This window comes from Osmerus eperlanus, chromosome 17 (assembly GCF_963692335.1).
Source record: "Osmerus eperlanus chromosome 17, fOsmEpe2.1, whole genome shotgun sequence".
NCBI lineage: Eukaryota > Metazoa > Chordata > Actinopteri > Osmeriformes > Osmeridae > Osmerus > Osmerus eperlanus.
In genome coordinates, this window is record NC_085034.1 from 13258931 (window position 1) to 13276408 (window position 17478).

Here is a 17478-nt window from a genome sequence, read left to right on the forward strand (position 1 = left end):
TTGTAAGGTAACAACGCAAAATGCGATATAGCCCTGTGTGGAGAAGCTGCCCCGGTAAATTCTACTACTACGGTACAGTACTAGACTACTGCTGTGTTCGTCTCGGTAGCGATTGCGTTGGTTGAATTCGATTAAACGTTCCGTTGTACGGTTTAGGCTGAAATTAATTATTTTCATGAACAGATTGACAAAGTTTAGGCTGTGGCAATGAAGTTCAGGTTAGTAGTTAGATAGACTTTTGATTTAAGTAAGGGGAGTGCCGAACATGTTCTGTCGCCGTTTGACTTCCTAAACAGCTGTGTATGTTAGATGTTTTTGTCGTGTGTCTCGCGTAGGCTACAGCGTTGCAGTGATACACTGGATTGAAACCACAGGTAATGATAATTTCACCCACAAATCGTTTACTTGTAATCTAATGTCATAATAAATCCTACAACAAAAATGTATATGTGAGGAATGTTTATTTTAACGATTGAAAACAGATACATCATAGACCACTGTAGTATGTGTTGCCCGGGCAACAGAGGCTAATGTCATGATGCTAATATTTCAGTGAAATAGTAGACTACCGTTTCCGAAAGTAGATGTGGGCTTACTTCCTTAATAATATCAACTAATATTGTACATTACACATCACAATTGTGTGTCATATCACAATGTAAAATGAGTAAATAGTTATCACCCTGGCCTCTTTGCTTGTGGCGTTCCTGCAGCTGCCTTGCAGTAAAGCTATAGTTAACCTAGCTATCCCCCAAGTTAACAGATGCGAAACGAATGTTCTGCTACAGGTAGTCACGCGTGTTTTCGTGACGTTAGTGACGTAGTGACGTTAGTAACGTCAGTGACTGTGGCTAGCAAATTAGCCACCGTTAGCTTAACTTTTCGCCACAAAAACTTAACTTAAGCCCAAACCATGCCACGGAACGTAAATTCCAATAGAAGCAACGCAATCGCTACCAAGACGAACCTTTTGACACCGCCGTTGTGTATGTAGGCCAAATATTGACTGAGTTTTAGGGGGGCGAAAATAAATAATAATAAATAAATATATATGTGAGAGAACAAAGGTTGTGCTCTCGCCGAAGGCTTGAGCACACCCAATAAATTGGGCAGACCGGTGTAAAAATTGACCTAATCTCTATGACTTAAACGTCATTTTAAGTTTTTCCCTTCTCATGATATTTTCAGGCATTTAACCTACTCATTGCATTCATTCATTAATAAAGAACCCCCTTTGAAGATTATTCTACGACGTTGCCCGGCAGTAGAAGATGGAATCGCGATTCAAACAGTACCATCTGCTAACGGAAAATATGCCCCCCAAAACGTAAATAAGCTTGACATTTATTTAGTGCAAAATCGCTCATTCATAAAAAGCTCACTGTTAGCGATCATTGTCAGTAACAACGCAAAATGCGATATAGCCCTGTGTGGAGAAGCTGCCCCGATAAATTGTACTACTACGGCACAGTACTAGACTACTGCTGCGTTCGTCTTGGTAGCGATTGCGTTGGTTGAATTGGATTTAACGTTCCGTTGTACGGTTTAAGATGAAATTAATTATTTTCATGAACAGATTGACAACGTTTAGGCTGTGGCAATGAAGTTCAGGTTAGTAGTTAGATAGACTTTTTATTTAAGTAAGGGGAGTGCCGAACATGTTCTGTCGCCGTTTGACTTCCTACAGTTGTGTAAGCTAGATGTTTTTGTAGTGTGTCTCACGTAAGCTACAGCGTTGCAGTGAGCTACACTGGTTTGAAACCACAGGTAATGGTAATTTCACCAACAAATCGTTTACTAATGTCAGAATAAACCCTACAACGAAATGTATATGTGAGGAATGTTTATTTTAACGATTGAAAACAGATAACGCTACATCATAGACCACTGTAGTATGTGTTGCCCGGGCAACACAGGCTAATGTCATGATGCTAATACTTCAGTGAAATAGTAGACTACTGTTTCCGAAAGTAGATGTACTTCCTTAATAATATCAGCTTATATTGTACATTACACATCACAATTGTGTGTCATATCACAAAGTAAAATTTGTAAATAGTTATCACCTGGCCTCTTTGCTTGTGGCGTTTCTGCAGCTGCCTTGCAGTAAAGCTATAGTTAGCCTAGCTATCTCCCAGAAGTTAACGAGCTGCTAAACTAATATTCTGCTAGAGGTAGTCATGCAAGTTTTCGTGACGTTAGTGACGTAAGTAGCGTCATTGACTGTGGTTAGCAAGTTAGCCACCGTTAGCTTTATTTTTCAACACAAAAACGTAATTTCTACTTAAACCGTGCAACGGAACGTAAATCCCAATACAAGCAACTCAATCGCTACCAAGACGAAACTTTTGACACCTACGTTGTCTATGTAGGCCAAATATTGACTGAGTTTTAGGGGGGCAAAAAGAAATAAAAATAATAATAATATATATGTGAGAGAACAAAGGTTGTGCTCTCGCCGAAGGCTTGAGCACACCCAACTACAAACGTATTCCATTAAACACTAAATCGAGATTTTGAACGATGCCATATTTGTAGTTCAACTACATGTTTCAAAGTTTAGGGTTTGAAAACGATCTTAACGATTTCTATATCACATACAAAGTATGTATGAATAGATTATAATATAATGGAGGTGTTGAAGAGGTAATCAATATTAGCATTAAATGCCCTAGTTGGCAATGGAGTAGTATTCTAAATGAGATGACGCATCGAGGGATTAGCCTACCCATGAGACTTTAGGTGTATTCGACTTCATGCAGCGCCGGCAGCGCCGACAGCCGGCTGCCTTGAATCTGAGAATACCATTGGCTGCTTCAAGTCAGCCGGGCTGCAGGCGACGCCGGCGCTGCCTGAAGTCGAACGCACCATATATTACACACAGAACTTGATCCTCATCCAGACTCGGATTTTCACTAATGGTCACTAATCAATATTAACGTGTGTGGTAGAATAAATATTGAGATGATAGTTCTCTCGAGTTATACAGATTTAAATCAGAATTTTTCAAAAACAATCTGGATAATTTAAATATATGATGAATAAATATATGATGAATAATAAATGAATAATTTATCCCCATAATTTCCCAATTGCCCAATCTGCCAGCCAACATAAGGTGAGTCCAACCACGCATGTCAATGTATGTAAAAAATAATACCAAAGTTTATTGAACAGAAAAACAAGACTGAGTTAGTGAAAATAAAACCAAAACCTGATAGCCGCTGGCCCTCCCCGCAATGGGAAGGCGGAGCCAGCGCGCTCCCTTACCTAACAGTGAATCTAAAACAAAAACCCGAAAACGTTAGCTAGGTCACCCACTCACCCATGTTATAAGTTAAGTGTTATGTTCTACCACTCATTTACAAATAATGCTCTGTGCTCTGCTGCAGTCATGCTCTGGAGAGAGAGATCAAAGGGAGAGAACACATAGTATACATCACAGTATATCAAGTTAGGTCTCAGGCGATTACAGCTGTGACTGAGTGATTCAAATCCAAGTGACTTGAGTTCAATTCTCTGCATCCTCCTCCTCATCACTATCATTGCCGAGCTGTTGCCACGTTGCCAGTCCATATCTTCCTCCATTTCCCTGTCCTCCTCTTCCACCAGTCTGTTACTTGGTTTGAGAGTGCATCTGTAGGTGCCTGCTATGGTCTGCTGTTGGAGTCTCAGGTCTTGCAGTCTTCTCTTTAGTGCACTGATGAGGCCCTTGGACCCCTCCTCGGTTAATCCATTTGGCAAGCCTGGAAATGTTGTTAATTGATGTTGAAATTAATTTACCGAAGACTATACTAGCAGGATTGGTTTCCACTTAAGTAGTTTGACCTATAAATTTGAAAGTGCATGTAGCCAGATAATTTGATTTACACTTACTTCCTGTCTGTGTGCTCACTAAAACAGTGCCCATCAGTGTCTGGACCTTTGCCACTGAGTCCTTGAGGTACTGGCAGTGCTGCAGCATCTCCTTCACAAGGATCTGCTTTTCCTCTTTTAGTCGTGAGGCAAGCATTACGTGGTCAAAGAGCTTCTTCTTTGTGAGGATGTCCACACCGTCTGTAAAGGAATAAAAACATTTGACATTAATAAACAAATTACTATTAATTGACATTTTATATGCATACTTAAAGTTAAATCTTGATGCAACACCTGTGTTCTGTTCCTGCCAAGGCCAGATCATGCTCTCTGCAGCTTTGTTAGAGAGTTTCTGCACAACTAAGTCTGTGTCCACAAGGTCACCATCAGGCTGTTGGTTGTATCTCTGGATGTCTTCCAGCAACCGTTTCTTTTCCTGGGCTATCTTTTGAGTTATTTTCTGTCGCCTTTTGTTGCGATCTGCAAATACAGTAAAAACAATAGTACGTAAAAAGAGCTGCCATGGTAATGAAGATATCAGTATAGCCTAAGATTTATCTGCATTAGTTATGTTTACACTATACATACCATTCTGTCTGTAAAGGTAGTGCTTTTTCTGACAAATGCTCACAAAGAGTGCTTCGATTGTGATCTGCAAACTTTGAGCATCAACAGGACCAGGTACTGCACTTCCTTGATTAAAGATAACATAAATAAACTTTTAACATTTAAGCTACAGATATGCATTACAACCAAGTGACTGAGAGTGTTTATATATTAAGTATTTTTCTTACTGCTACTGGCCCACTGCTTGACATCAACAACCCATTGTTTCAGCATGTCATCACAGCAATGCAACTGCCCCTGCATTGTCTTCAGGCTCTCAGCTACATCCACAGTCTTCTCTACTGTCTGAAAACAGCAATACAGAAGGCAGTCTTTTAAACTATCAGAGGTCCTGTACCACTACAATGTCTACTAGGGGGTACTATAACAACGTGATGCATTTTGGGTATAATAAGTAAAAGTTACGTTTAAATGTAACTGCTTTAAATAGTTAATCATCTTCAGTACGTGAACATACCTTCTTGAATCTGGAAGACAAGGCTATATGGAGGCCATTCTCTTTCCGTTCATTCCACCCCATAGCATGGACAGTCAGCATGTCAGTTCTTACTGTGAAAAACAAAACAAAATCAAAATACAATTTTGTAAAACATGTACATTTGCAGGCTGGCAGGGGGAAATAAGCTTACAAACCTGACTTGGCCATATACTTGGTGGTAAGGGCACATCAAGAGAGAAAACTATTCACTTGCTCAACTTCTTCACCGAGAGTGGTGCCGGCACCCTCCTGGTTCCTTGCAGTCCACAGAATCTACAGGAAGAAGATAATGTGTAAAGCGGTGTGGACACACGATATTAAAGCATATCCTGAGATTACCAACTTTAGAGGGCAGCACTTAGGGGCTACAGAAAAACTTTAAACGCACTCCTAGGTTATTGTATGGGTCAGTCCAGACCACTGTGGTATGGCTATTGTCATTTATTATGGCATTTTACACTCAGTTTGCCACATCATACTCTAAAATGTAAAGGTCAAGTAAGTAAGTAAGTAAGTAAGACTTTATTTATATAGCACATTTCATACAAGAATTGCAGCTCAAGGTGCTTTACATAAAATCAATAAAAACAATAATACAAGTGATAAACAATTCAAACAAAAATAAAAATCCCAATAAGATCTCTGTTCAAGAGAGAAACCAACTTTAAACATGCATCTTAAAAGTAACAATAATATAATTAATAAAAGTAGGAAAACCCTTTTGAGATAAAATTACTTAAATGCTTCGGTAAAAAGGTAGGTTTTAAGCTGTCTTTTAAAAATGTCTAGAGTGTTTGCTTCCCTAATATTTATGGGTAATTTGTTCCATAGTTTTGGGGCGTAATTGACAAAGGCCGAATCACCAATCTTCTTATGACTGCTTCTGGTGACCTCTAATAGGCCTGCATTTGATGATCGCAGTGTTCTAGCTGGTATGTAGTTTATAAAGGAGTTAGCAATGTAGCTAAGTCCTTGTCCGTGTAGAGCTTTGTATGTGAGGAAAAGGACCTTAAAGTCAATTCTGAAGGTAACAGGGAGCCAGTGTAAAGTAGCTAGGACAGGACTAATGTGTTCTCTCCTTTTAGTTTTGGTTAATAATCTAGCTGCATAATTTTGAATGAGCTGTAGTCTTTCAGTGGTTTTCTTGGGAATACCAGTGAAAAGTGCGTTACAGTAGTCCAGCCGGCTGGATATAAAAGCATGAATTAACTTCTCTGCATCATTTTGGTTTATGAATGGTCGTACCTTTGCTATATTCCTCAGGTGAAAGAAAGCTGTTTTGGTCACTTTATTAATGTGAGAGTTGAAATTCAAATCTGAGTCCAGGATTACACCGAGACTCATCACCTCTGGTTTAAGACAGGGGGTTAAACCTCCAAGATTCTTAATAAGCATCTCTCTTTTGGATTTGGGGCCACATAGTAGGACTTCGGTTTTGTCTTCATTTAATTTAAGAAAGTTAGCGTTCATCCATTTGTTTATTGCCAACAGGCAGTTGGTAATGGAATTGATGGCCGTTGCATCGTTGGGTTCAGTGGATATATATAGTTGTGTGTCATCCGCATAGCTATGGAAATCTATGTTATGTTCTCTGATTATGTCGCCGAGTGGTAACATATAAAGAGAAAAAAGTAATGGACCTAAGCAGCTTCCTTGAGCAACCCCGTAGCAGTTCTCATGTTTCTTGGACCTATGGTCACCTAAACTAACATAAAACTTCCTTCCTGTGATATATGATTTCATCCAGTTCAATACACTATCCGTGAACCCAATAAGCTTTTCCAGTCTATTGATTAGGATGTTGTGATCAATTGTATCAAATGCTGCACTGAGATCTAACAGGATAAGGATAGAGACTTTATTTGCATCAGAGTTTAGTCTGAGGTCGCTAATTATTTTGGTGAGAGCAGTTTCAGTACTGTGATATTTCCTGAAACCTGACTGCGAGACTTCCAGGATGTTATTTTCTTCAAGAAAATAATTTAATTGGACTAAAACTATCTTTTCCAGTACTTTACTAATAAATGGAAGGTTTGATATTGGTCTGTAATTTGCAAGTAGACTGTTATCCAATTTGGGTTTCTTTAATAGGGGCTTTACAACAGCTGTTTTGAAGGCATCTGGGAAAACGCCAGTTCTAAGGGATGTGTTTATAATCTCTAGCACCGGACCTGAGACACCATCAAACACTCGCTTAAAGAATGTTGTGGGTATAGGATCAATATCTGAGGTTGTGGAGTTAGATTCGCTGACAATTTTGGAAAGTTCACTAAGTGTGATACAGGTAAATGTGCTCATGGTTATGTTGCAGAATCTACTGATGTCAGTTTCGACCCCACTATTAATAATACTAGCTCTGATCAAAGTTATTTTGTTCTTGAAGAACAAAGCAAGCTCTTCACATTTAACTACTGAGGATGGAGGTGGAGCAGGGACAGTGTTTAGCAGCTGGTCAATGGTGGAGAAAAGAACTCTGGAATTTCTGGCATTTTCTGTAATAATGTTGGAGAAATATTCTCTCCTTGCTAGACGGATGGTTTTGTTATAGGTGGTTAGTGTATCTTTGTAGATATTGTAGTGGATAGTGATCTTTGTTTTCCTCCATTTTCTCTGCTGCACGGCATTTTCTTTTTGTTTCACTAACATTTTTTTTTCTCAGCCATGGGGAGGTTCTGCTTGTGCACTTCTTTTTGGTTTTCAGTGGTGCAACAGAGTCTAACACAGATAATAGTGCATCATTGAGGTTCTCTACCATTTCATTCAGAGAGCAATCATGGTTAGTCGGCTCATATAGAGCAAATTGTTCAGAGAATTTCGTCATAGCTGTATCGTCTAAATATCTTCTATGGACTAAGAATTCTTTTTGGGTTTTTGTTAGGATAATTTCCACATTAAAAAGTATATAATGATGGTCTGAGAGGGGTAGATCAGTTTTTGAAATATTATTGATATTTAGTCCAGTTGTTATCACTAGATCTAGTGTGTTTCCGTGTCGGTGTGTTGGGTCTGTTATGTGTTGAGTTAGATTGAAACTGTCAAGGAGATTTAAGAGCTCAATAGTTCTTGGGTCTGCTTTTTTATTTACTTGGATATTTAAGTCTCTGTTTAAAACTACTTTGTCATATCTAGTGACACATAGTGATAATAGTAGCTAAAAGCATCACCTCGCATTTTGTATTGTGGGCTTTGGCATGCATCACAGAAAAGCAAAGCCTCATTTCCTGAAGGGGTTGAAGATGAGTCAGGGCCTCTGACACTTTTGTTAAGTATGGCACATATCGGCAGGTCACATCCATGGCCAAAAATGTAGCACTCTGGAACTCTTTTTGGAGAAACATTGGATATGCAAAGATTTCTCTTCTATACATATTCAGACCTTTACAAAAAAGCACAATGCACATGAAAGAGACATTAGATCATAATATAAATATATATTATTTATCTTTTTACTACTACTTAATCAGACCCATACCAACCTTTGAGAATAAATCCATGTCTACACACAGCAATTTCCACACCTTCTTCATCCAACTTGTTGGCCCGCTTTGAAGTCTCTCTTGCTGCATTCCATTGGGAGTCACCACACATCGCTTTTCCTGCAGTCTACCAAAGTAAATCATTTGAACATGACAATAGTTAATTCAAGTACACTAGATTGCAGGACTGTTCACGCAAACTTTAACTGTCAAGATTCTGTCTTTTGATGAAGAAAGTGTTTTGACACTAAATGACAACACAACACCAGGCTTAGGTCTCAATCATGTCTCTCCCGGCTCTGAAGGCCGGAGGACCATCTTTTATAGGGCACAGGAATGTAAACATAGATAGTGACAGTCAGGCAGTAATGATGTTACAACAGTCTCAGAGAAAGAGATTCACAGCTCCCAACACATGACCACTCAGACTAGAGAGATCATAGTTGGCGCTCTCCTTGTAGTCATGACAAAGGACGTTTACCCAGTACTTTCTCCTGATCCCGAACATCTATTAACCCTGACACAAAGACACAATCTAGTCTTATTAATAGCAAGCTTACATGAGAACATACTAACTAGTATCCAATGACTAGTTCTATTGATTAGTGAATAATGTAAGCACACAGGAAATCGCAATTTCTTCCACACTTGGCCTGACCTATCTTACATTTGAAGGATAAAGCAATATGCAGTATGAATGTACTGTGCCCCCTGGATAAGAATCTAGTGCTGTATCCCCACCTGATCATAGACTCCCTTCTCCAAAGGCAATCGTGTTTTCTACTTTAACTTTAATTAGTTACAAAATATTCCCAATAAATGTTGTTCAGAATAATGTAATAATGTAATTTCTATGTCCGGGTTGAATTTTGACCTTGAGGCACAGGTGTTGGTCCGCTCCCCTGCAGTGACCTCTGCCAACACGGCCTCTGTGGTCTTCCAAGCATCCCACAGTAGATGTTCACCAGGGTGGGGGTTTGGAACCCTGAATGCTGCACAGCAGTCCCTACACAATTAATAACAGAAATGGAAGAAAACAAAATTATAAATATGCAAATATAGTGGCTACATTTACAACACAAATTAAGTTACATTCACATTATATGATTTACATGTCTTTTGAATTGTGTGCTATATAATAACCATACCTGTCCACCCAGTGGTACTTGGCCATGTCCAGTCCAGCAGCAGTGTAGCGGTTGGCCAGACCTTCATACATGGGCTCCAAGGAGCGCTCAGACTCAGAGTGCACCATCACCCAGGAGAGGATCATCCAGTTCTCATTCATGATGGCGTAGGATGACATGGCCCCTGAGGAGAGAGTAACCTTTCTGGAAATCTTGCGCGTGTGGTGAGATCTCAACACCTGCCCAAAGGTGCCCTGTAGGAGCTTGTTGATCGCTGGCTCCTGGCGTCGAAACTCCTGGAGCAAGCAGTCTGTCAGATATTGTGCAGACACTGACACTCCACTCCAACCATCAGAATCTTCATAACCTCCAAAAGGAGGCACCTGGTTGTGCCCCCTGATGAAAGCACTGATTGTTCTCTGGCCACCCAAGCCCGCCTCTGTGTCCTGGACATTCTGCACACAGTGCAGGTAGGAGAGATGAGCTTGCTCATATTTGAGGTGCAGCATCTCCGTCACCTGTTTGGCCATGTCATTGGGTGATTTACCCGTGCGCCTCAGCTCGTGCAACACCGTTTTGCAGATGGCCTTCTTGTATGTCAGAAAGGCAGGCAGGATGTTGGTGAAGCGCTGCGGAAGTTTGTCCAACCACTGAGGGTTGTCAGCAAACCAGTGCTTCCTGCACGTCTTGCAGCACAGACGGGATGCAAAAAGATAGTACTGGCCACTCATGCCAACAATGACACAAGGCCTTCCAACCCCCGCCAATGCTATCATCGGCTGCGGACAACCATGGAGACATGGGAGCACATAGTTGTTTCTTAGGCGCTCCATGATGTCATTCTTTGGCTTCCAGATAAAAAACGGATGGAGCTGGAAATATTTGGGGGAGGGCAGGTCAGAGGAGGTCTCAATGAGCTCTGGCTGAGGTGGGTAGCGCCACAAAGAGAGCATCTTCATTAGATGGCGTACTGGGCGGGAACCTGGCCACAGCCCCAAAGCTTCCATCTCTGTCTTTATCCATATCCGCTGCTGATTGGAGCAGGTCCAGCGACAGACATCCGAGTCATAGCTAGGGACACTAGCGGATACTGCAGGAGAGGGTGCAGGCTGTTCGTCGGATGCAGGGTCTACTGGAGGAGCAGGGTGTGACAGAGCTATGAAAAAGCAAAAACCAGATTGAGATATTTACATTTAATCGTCCGAGAAAACATTCTGCTCTTTTCTCTCAGTAAGTGGCATGAAATTACCATGTTTTACTTTTCAGAAAACTAACTTGTTTATAGACAGCAAAATAAGAGTTTGTGTCCATAAAAAATGAAAGGACATACTTTGTTCTGACAAGGTTGGTTGTGGGATCAAAGATTGACCCAAGGCAAGCAGCTGAGGAGGTACCGGTAGGCAGACCTTCACTGGAGCGGAGGAAGCTGGTGAAGATAAAATAACACAAACTTAAACATAAATGGGAGACACTTTCATAGCAAATAAATATGAGATATACATGTACAGATATCAACCTTGCAAAGGAGAAGCAGTTGTGAGGCAGTCAGCTGGTCTAGAGAGTGTAGCTGTTGGTTTGCTCCTCTCTGTTAAGGAAAATAAAGTGTTATCATCTGACCCCTCGACACAGTTTGGCGTGTCAATCTTGTTTGTATGTGTAATTGGTAAGAGTCACTTCTGCCTTACTTGTTATCAACATAATAACAAAGCTATCCATGCATTCTGATTAATAAATGCATTCTGATTAGTTCAATAAATTAATACAAATTAAGATTTTTTTTAATCAAATAGTAGATAGATTTGATACCGTTCTACAAAATCTAACTACAGTTAGGTCCATAAATATTTGGACATTGACACAATTTTCATCATTTTGGCTCTGTATACCACCACAATGGATTTGAAATGAAACAATCAAGATGTGCTTTAAGTGCAGACTTTCAGCTTTAATTTCAGGGTATTTACATCCAAATCAGGTGAACGGTGTAGGAATTACAATACATTTTATATGTGCCCCCCCCCTTTTTAAGGGACCAAAAGTAATTGGACAATTGGCTGCTCAGCTGGTCCATGGCCAGGTGTATGTTATTCCCTCATGGGAGTTCGTTATTTCATTGACAAGGAGCAGATAAAAGGTCTAGAGTTCATTTCAAGTATGGTATTTGTGTTTGGAATCTGTTGCTGTCAACTCTCAATATGAAGTCCAAAGAGCTGTCACCATCAGTGAAGCAAGCCATCGTTAGGCTGAAAAATCAAAACAAACCTATCAGAGAGATAGCAAAAACATTAGGTGTGGCTCAATCAACTGTTTGGTACATTCTTAAAAAGAAAGAACGCACTGGTGAGCTCAGCAACACCAAAAGACCCGGAACACCACGGAAAACAACTGTGGTGGATGACAGAAGAATTCTTTCCTTGGTGAAGAAAAACCCCTTCACAAAAGTTGGCCAGATCAAGAACACTCTCCAGGAGGTAGGCGTATCTGTGTCAAAGTAAAAAATTAAGAGAATACTTCACCGAGTAAATACAGAGGGTTCACCACAAGATGTAAACCATTGGTGAGTCTCAAAAACAGGAAGACCAGATTAGAGTTTGCCAAAAAACATCTAAAAGAGCCTGTACAGTTCTGGAACAACATCCTATGGACAGATGAGACCAAGATCAACTTGTACCAGAATTATGGGAAGAGAAGAGTATGGAGAAGGGAAGGAACTGCTCATGATCCAAAGCATACCACCTCATCAGTGAAGCATGGTGGAGGTAGTGTTATGGCGTGGGCATGTATGGCTGCCAATGGAACTGGTTCCCTTGTATTTATCGATGATGTGACTGCTGACAAAAGCAGTAGGATGAATTCTAAAGTGTTTCTGGCAATATTATCTGCTCAGATTCAGCCAAATGCTTCAGAACTCATAGGACGGCGCTTCACAGTGCAGATGGACAATGACCCGAAACATACTGCGAAAGCAACCAAAGAGTTTTTTAAGGCAAAGAAGTGGAATGTTCTGCAATGGCCAAGTCAATCACCTGACCTAAATCCAATTGAGCATGCATTTCACTTGCCAAAAACAAAACTGAAGGGAAAATGCCCCAAGAACAAGCAGGAACTGAAGACAGTTGCAGTAGAGGCCTGGCAGAGCATCACCAGGGACAAAACCCAACGTCTGGTGATGTCTATGGGTTCCAGACTTCAGGCTGTCATTGACTGCAAAGGATTTGCAAACAAGTATTAAAAGTGACAATTAGATTTATGATTATGTTAGTTTGTCCAATTATTTTTGGTCCCTTAAAAAGGGGGGGGCCACATATAAAATGTGTTGTAATTCCTACACCGTTCACCTGATTTGGATGTAAATACCCTGAAATTAAAGCTGAAAGTCTGCACTTAAAGCACATCTTGATTGTTTCATTTCAAATCCATTGTGGTGGTATACAGAGCCAAAATGATGAAAATTGTGTCAATGTCCAAATATTTATGGACCTAACTGTATATCAATTTGATATTTCAATAATAACAGGTAAAGCACAGTGACAATACCAACATAAAATAGTAAATAGTCAAGGGTTTGGCATCTATATTTCAAAGGAGAGAGAAACTGCAGTTTTCATGTAGGTAAGTAGAGTCATAAGTAGAAGTCATAATTAAATTAGGTTTTTTATTTTAAATGAAAGTGCGCTACAGACATCTTCATCCTTGTCCAATTGGCATGCCAAACCCTTGAAACAGCTTCATAGAAAGCATGCACAAATAGAACTCATATGAACACTTACCCTCATCGCTGACATGTTACATCCTTAGGAAGTAGTAAGTAGAACAAAAGAACACAAGCATCAGAACAGGCCAGAACACGACCAAAATAATAAACAAGCATATTAAAACTCAGTTATGGGAGATAATTCTGCGCGTGACAAAATTATCCTCCCAAACTGATGGATGGTTAACCTCTAGCTGTGGATGAAGCCGATGTCCCAAATGCTGCTACTGCTGGTGAACCTGAACAGAGAACAAGTACATTGCATTATGTTTAAATAATACATTTTAATTGATCTGAAAGTGACTGATGTATGGACATGTTCCTTTAGTTAACTCACTCAGCTGGGTCCCAAACTTGGAAGGGGACAGACTCAGCATTGCCCTCTCCAAATCCTCATCATCCTCTATGACTAGGAAATAAAACAAAGGTCACATTACAATTTGTATGGAACAAATATGTAAACCGTTATGTAAGTGATGTATGTTACATGAACAGACCTGGAGGATCAGAGGCAGGGGTTGAGGTGGTATTGGAGTCGGCAACATTAAGGGGTTGAAGTGTGGATGCTGTCAGGGTACTTTGCTTCTTAAGGTACTGCTGCAGATTGTGCATTTTGCTGCGCTGCACGCACTTCTTTCCCATTATGAAAGCTGCGTACCCATCATCTCTACCGTTCCAAATCTCCCCACAGGTGCTTTTAGCCCTGGAACCAAAGCCAACTAGGTTGTCATGGTCAGAGGCAACGGGTGCAGCGGGTCTTTTGGCAGAGTACCTCCGGAGGTCCTCAATTTCCTGAAAGCCTTTGGTGTACTCCAGGAAGGACAGTAGGCTGTCTTTACTGTCGCCCGTTGGGTTGAACTGCCCGGCTGTCTGCTCCTGGCCTACCTTGTTGATTAAGTACAAGGTGTAGCCTACATCGTTTTCCAGGAGCCACCTGAAGGACTTTCCTTTGTATTTTCCAAACTGGAGGATGTATTCTCCTAACACCTCCAGCCGGTCAGACACATCCCCCCCTCTCAGAAACACCTCAGTGTGGGCATTGGTTTTCACAAAGTCTTCCCTTTGAGGTGCAGACTTGTCCTGGGGGGAGGGGTTCTCTTTGATCCTCTGAGCTGCTTCAGAGGGGTCCTGTCTCAAATACCCAGATGGGCCTTTTCTGAAGGAGACTTGCATTTTTCCAGGGAAAAACGGTAACTTCTTCATATTGATCTCTACAAAAGACAATGTGCATAGAGTGATAAAAATGCTTTAATCTAGATTGTTTCAATTAAACAATATATTGTAATACTAAAACTGTTATTGGGTGTGCTTTGCCTTCGACAAGGGCACAACCTTTGTTCTCTCACATATATATTATTATTATTCTTTTTGCCCCCCTAAAACTCAGTCAATATTTGGCCTACATAGACAAAGTAGGTGTCAAAAGTTTCGTCTTGGTAGCGATTGAGTTGCTTCTATTGGAATTTACGTTCCGTTGCATGGTTTAGGCTGAAGTTAAGTTTTTGTGGCGAAAAGTGAAGCTAACGGTGGCTAATTTGCTAGCCACAGTCACTGACGTTACTAACGTCACTACGTCACTAACGTCACGAAAACACGCGTGACTACCTTTGGCAGAACATTCGTTTCGCATCTGTTAACTTGGGGGATAGCTAGGCTAACTATAGCTTTACTGCAAGGCAGCTGCAGAAACGCCACAAGCAAAGAGGCCAGGTGATAACTATTTACTAATTTTACTTTGTGATATGACACACAATTGTGATGTGTAATGTAGAATATAAGCTGATATTATTAAGGAAGTACATCTACTTTCGGAAACAGTAGTCTACTATTTCACTGAAGTATTAGCATCATGACATTAGCCTGTGTTGCCCGGGCAACACATACTACAGTGGTCTATGATGTAGCGTTATCTGTTTTCAATCGTTAAAATAAACATTCCTCACATATACATTTTCGTTGTAGGGTTTATTCTGACATTAGTAAACGATTTGTTGGTGAAATTACCATTACCTGTGGTTTCAAACCAGTGTTTGAAACCACTCACTGAAACGCTGTAGCCTACGCGAGACACTACAAAAACATCGACACAGCTGTTTAGGAAGTCAAACGGCGACAGAACATGTTCGGCACTCCCCTTACTTAAATCAAAAGTCTATCTAACTACTAACCTGAACTTCATTGCCACAGCCTAAACGTTGTCAATCTGTTCATGAAAATAATTAATTTCAGCTTAAACCGTACAACGGAACGCAATCGCTACCAAGACGAACACAGCAGTAGTCTAGTACTGTACCGTAGTAGTACAATTTACCGGGGCAGCTTCTCCACACAGGGCTATATCGCATTTTGCGTTGTTACTGACAATGATCGCTACCAGTGAGCTTTTTATGAATGAGCGATTTTCCACTAAATAAATGTCAAGCTTATTTACGTTTTGGGGGGCATATTTTCAGTTAGCAGATGGTACTGTTTGAATCGCGATTCCATCTTCTACTGCAGGGTAACGTCGTAGAATAATCTTCAAAAGGGGTTCTTTATTAATGAATGAATGCAATGAGTAGGCTAAATGCATGAAAATATCACGAGAAGGGAAAAACTTAAAAGGACGTTTAAGTCATAGAGATTAGGTCAATTTGTACACCGGTCTGCCAAATTTATTCGTTTTGATTCAACGATGAGGCTGCCTCTTGCAGGGGAAATGAGAAGACATCCATTTCATTCTACACTTCACTCGTATTTTCAGTTGTAAATGAGCAGCAAAAAAAAATGCTTTTAAATCTATGTAATCTTTATAAATAATAAGTATGCATTTTTATATAAAATACAGAAATATCAGTTGTAAAAATGTCATTAACAAACGGACCCCTGTCCAACCGACGCAAGCAAGCACACCCTACAATTTCCCCAGAAATTGTACCCTCTCTAGTTATTTATGCTGTTCAAAATTCTTCAACATTGCCCACTGTAGCCTACTCATGAAACACTTCATAATGTAGCCATGTCAATTGAGCAACATCAGAAAATGACTGCTAATGTACATGAACGCTACTGCACTTCAGTAATAGGCTACTCTTCTTGATTCCTAGACTCATCCCCTCTGCAAACACACGGTCATTTGTTGTAGCTGTCTAACATACTCTGTACACAAATTATTAGATTGCTAGATACAGACAGTGTGTATAACGTAAAATATGAAATATGAGCCGACTAGCTCTACTGTAGTTCAGACTACAGTACGTGAGGTAATTAGCAAACTTCATAAATTGTACGATCGTTTTATACATCCTAATACATACACTTTGTGGCATCTCCAGACAACATTGGTAGAGTAGCTGGCAGTAAAACAATAAGATTTACCTTTTTTTCCGCTCGATGATGATGAAACTTCACATTCAATCGTTGATAAAAAATATTGGTGTCTTCGTTCATTCGATGAAGTGAGGTAAACTGACTGACAGACAGTTGCCTCTCTCTTTTTCTATGGGAGTCTATGGTAAAATCGGAACAGCGCCAAAAAACCTACCCGAGAACGTCAGAATATTACATCCGTAGTGGTTTAGCACTACCATTGACAATGAATGGGAAACGTTTTAGGGAATTTTAGCTAAAGAATTCTCGGCTGCCGCGCATTTGTGGCCAGGCTTCGACATGCTACTGAAGACAGTGGTCTCCGTGCCGAAATAGCTCAGTTGGGAGAGCGTTAGACTGAAGATCTAAAGGTTCCTGGTTCGATCCTGGGTTTCGGCAAAGATTTGGCGTCTCCAAAGTAGAGTCTACTCAAGGAAGTGGTTGACGGTGCATTTTCTCAAAGCCGCTAAAAGGACGACAGGAGAGAGTGGCTTGTGTCGCGATGAAGATGACGACCAGCTGCATCGAGGGGGTGCGGTCTGCGTTGGGAGATAGACTGCAGAACGTGCAGCGGAGCTGTACTTTAGGGGAAACTGCCAAAAGACGAAAAAGAAGAAGACGGTATTGGACAATGCTGGCGTCTATCCCGCTACCTCTTGCATGATAAGCGAACGCCGTACCATTTCGGCAGTGCACCTTGGAGTCTCAGAATTCTGCTAGCTCCCGTTTCGTTGCTTTCTTGACATCCACTTGAATTTGCAGCGAAAAAAGCGCCTGGTGGCGTGGGCCAAACACGACCGGTTGTTTCACGCC

The 17478-nt window shown here is 40.7% G+C and overlaps 1 protein-coding gene and 1 non-coding gene across 2 annotated transcripts; one reads left to right on the plus strand and one right to left on the minus strand.

Annotated features, from left to right (window-relative positions):
• Window positions 1-3143: 3143 nt before the first annotated feature.
• LOC134037744 (uncharacterized) lies at window positions 3144-5213 on the minus strand. Its single transcript, XM_062483243.1, has 7 exons — window positions 5116-5213; window positions 4940-5031; window positions 4650-4767; window positions 4444-4548; window positions 4150-4335; window positions 3877-4056; window positions 3144-3746 (listed from the first exon to the last, which is right to left on the minus strand). Exons 1-7 carry the CDS (start codon window positions 5126-5128, stop codon window positions 3352-3354), a joined length of 1089 nt encoding a protein of 362 aa, XP_062339227.1. The 5' UTR covers window positions 5129-5213; the 3' UTR covers window positions 3144-3351.
• An 11778-nt stretch (window positions 5214-16991) lies between these two features.
• Window positions 16992-17064, plus strand: trnaf-gaa (transfer RNA phenylalanine (anticodon GAA)). Its single transcript has one exon. It is a non-coding gene; the product is annotated as a tRNA-Phe (tRNA).
• Window positions 17065-17478: the final 414 nt, after the last annotated feature.

Coding starts and splice junctions, on each gene's coding strand:
- LOC134037744 (XM_062483243.1), bottom strand. Junction 4,336..4,443: donor CTACCTTTACAGACAGAATG/GTATGTATAGTG, acceptor CTGTATTTGCAG/ATCGCAACAAAAGGCGACAG. Junction 3,747..3,876: donor AGTGAGCACACAGACAGGAA/GTAAGTGTAAAT, acceptor CAACATTTCCAG/GCTTGCCAAATGGATTAACC.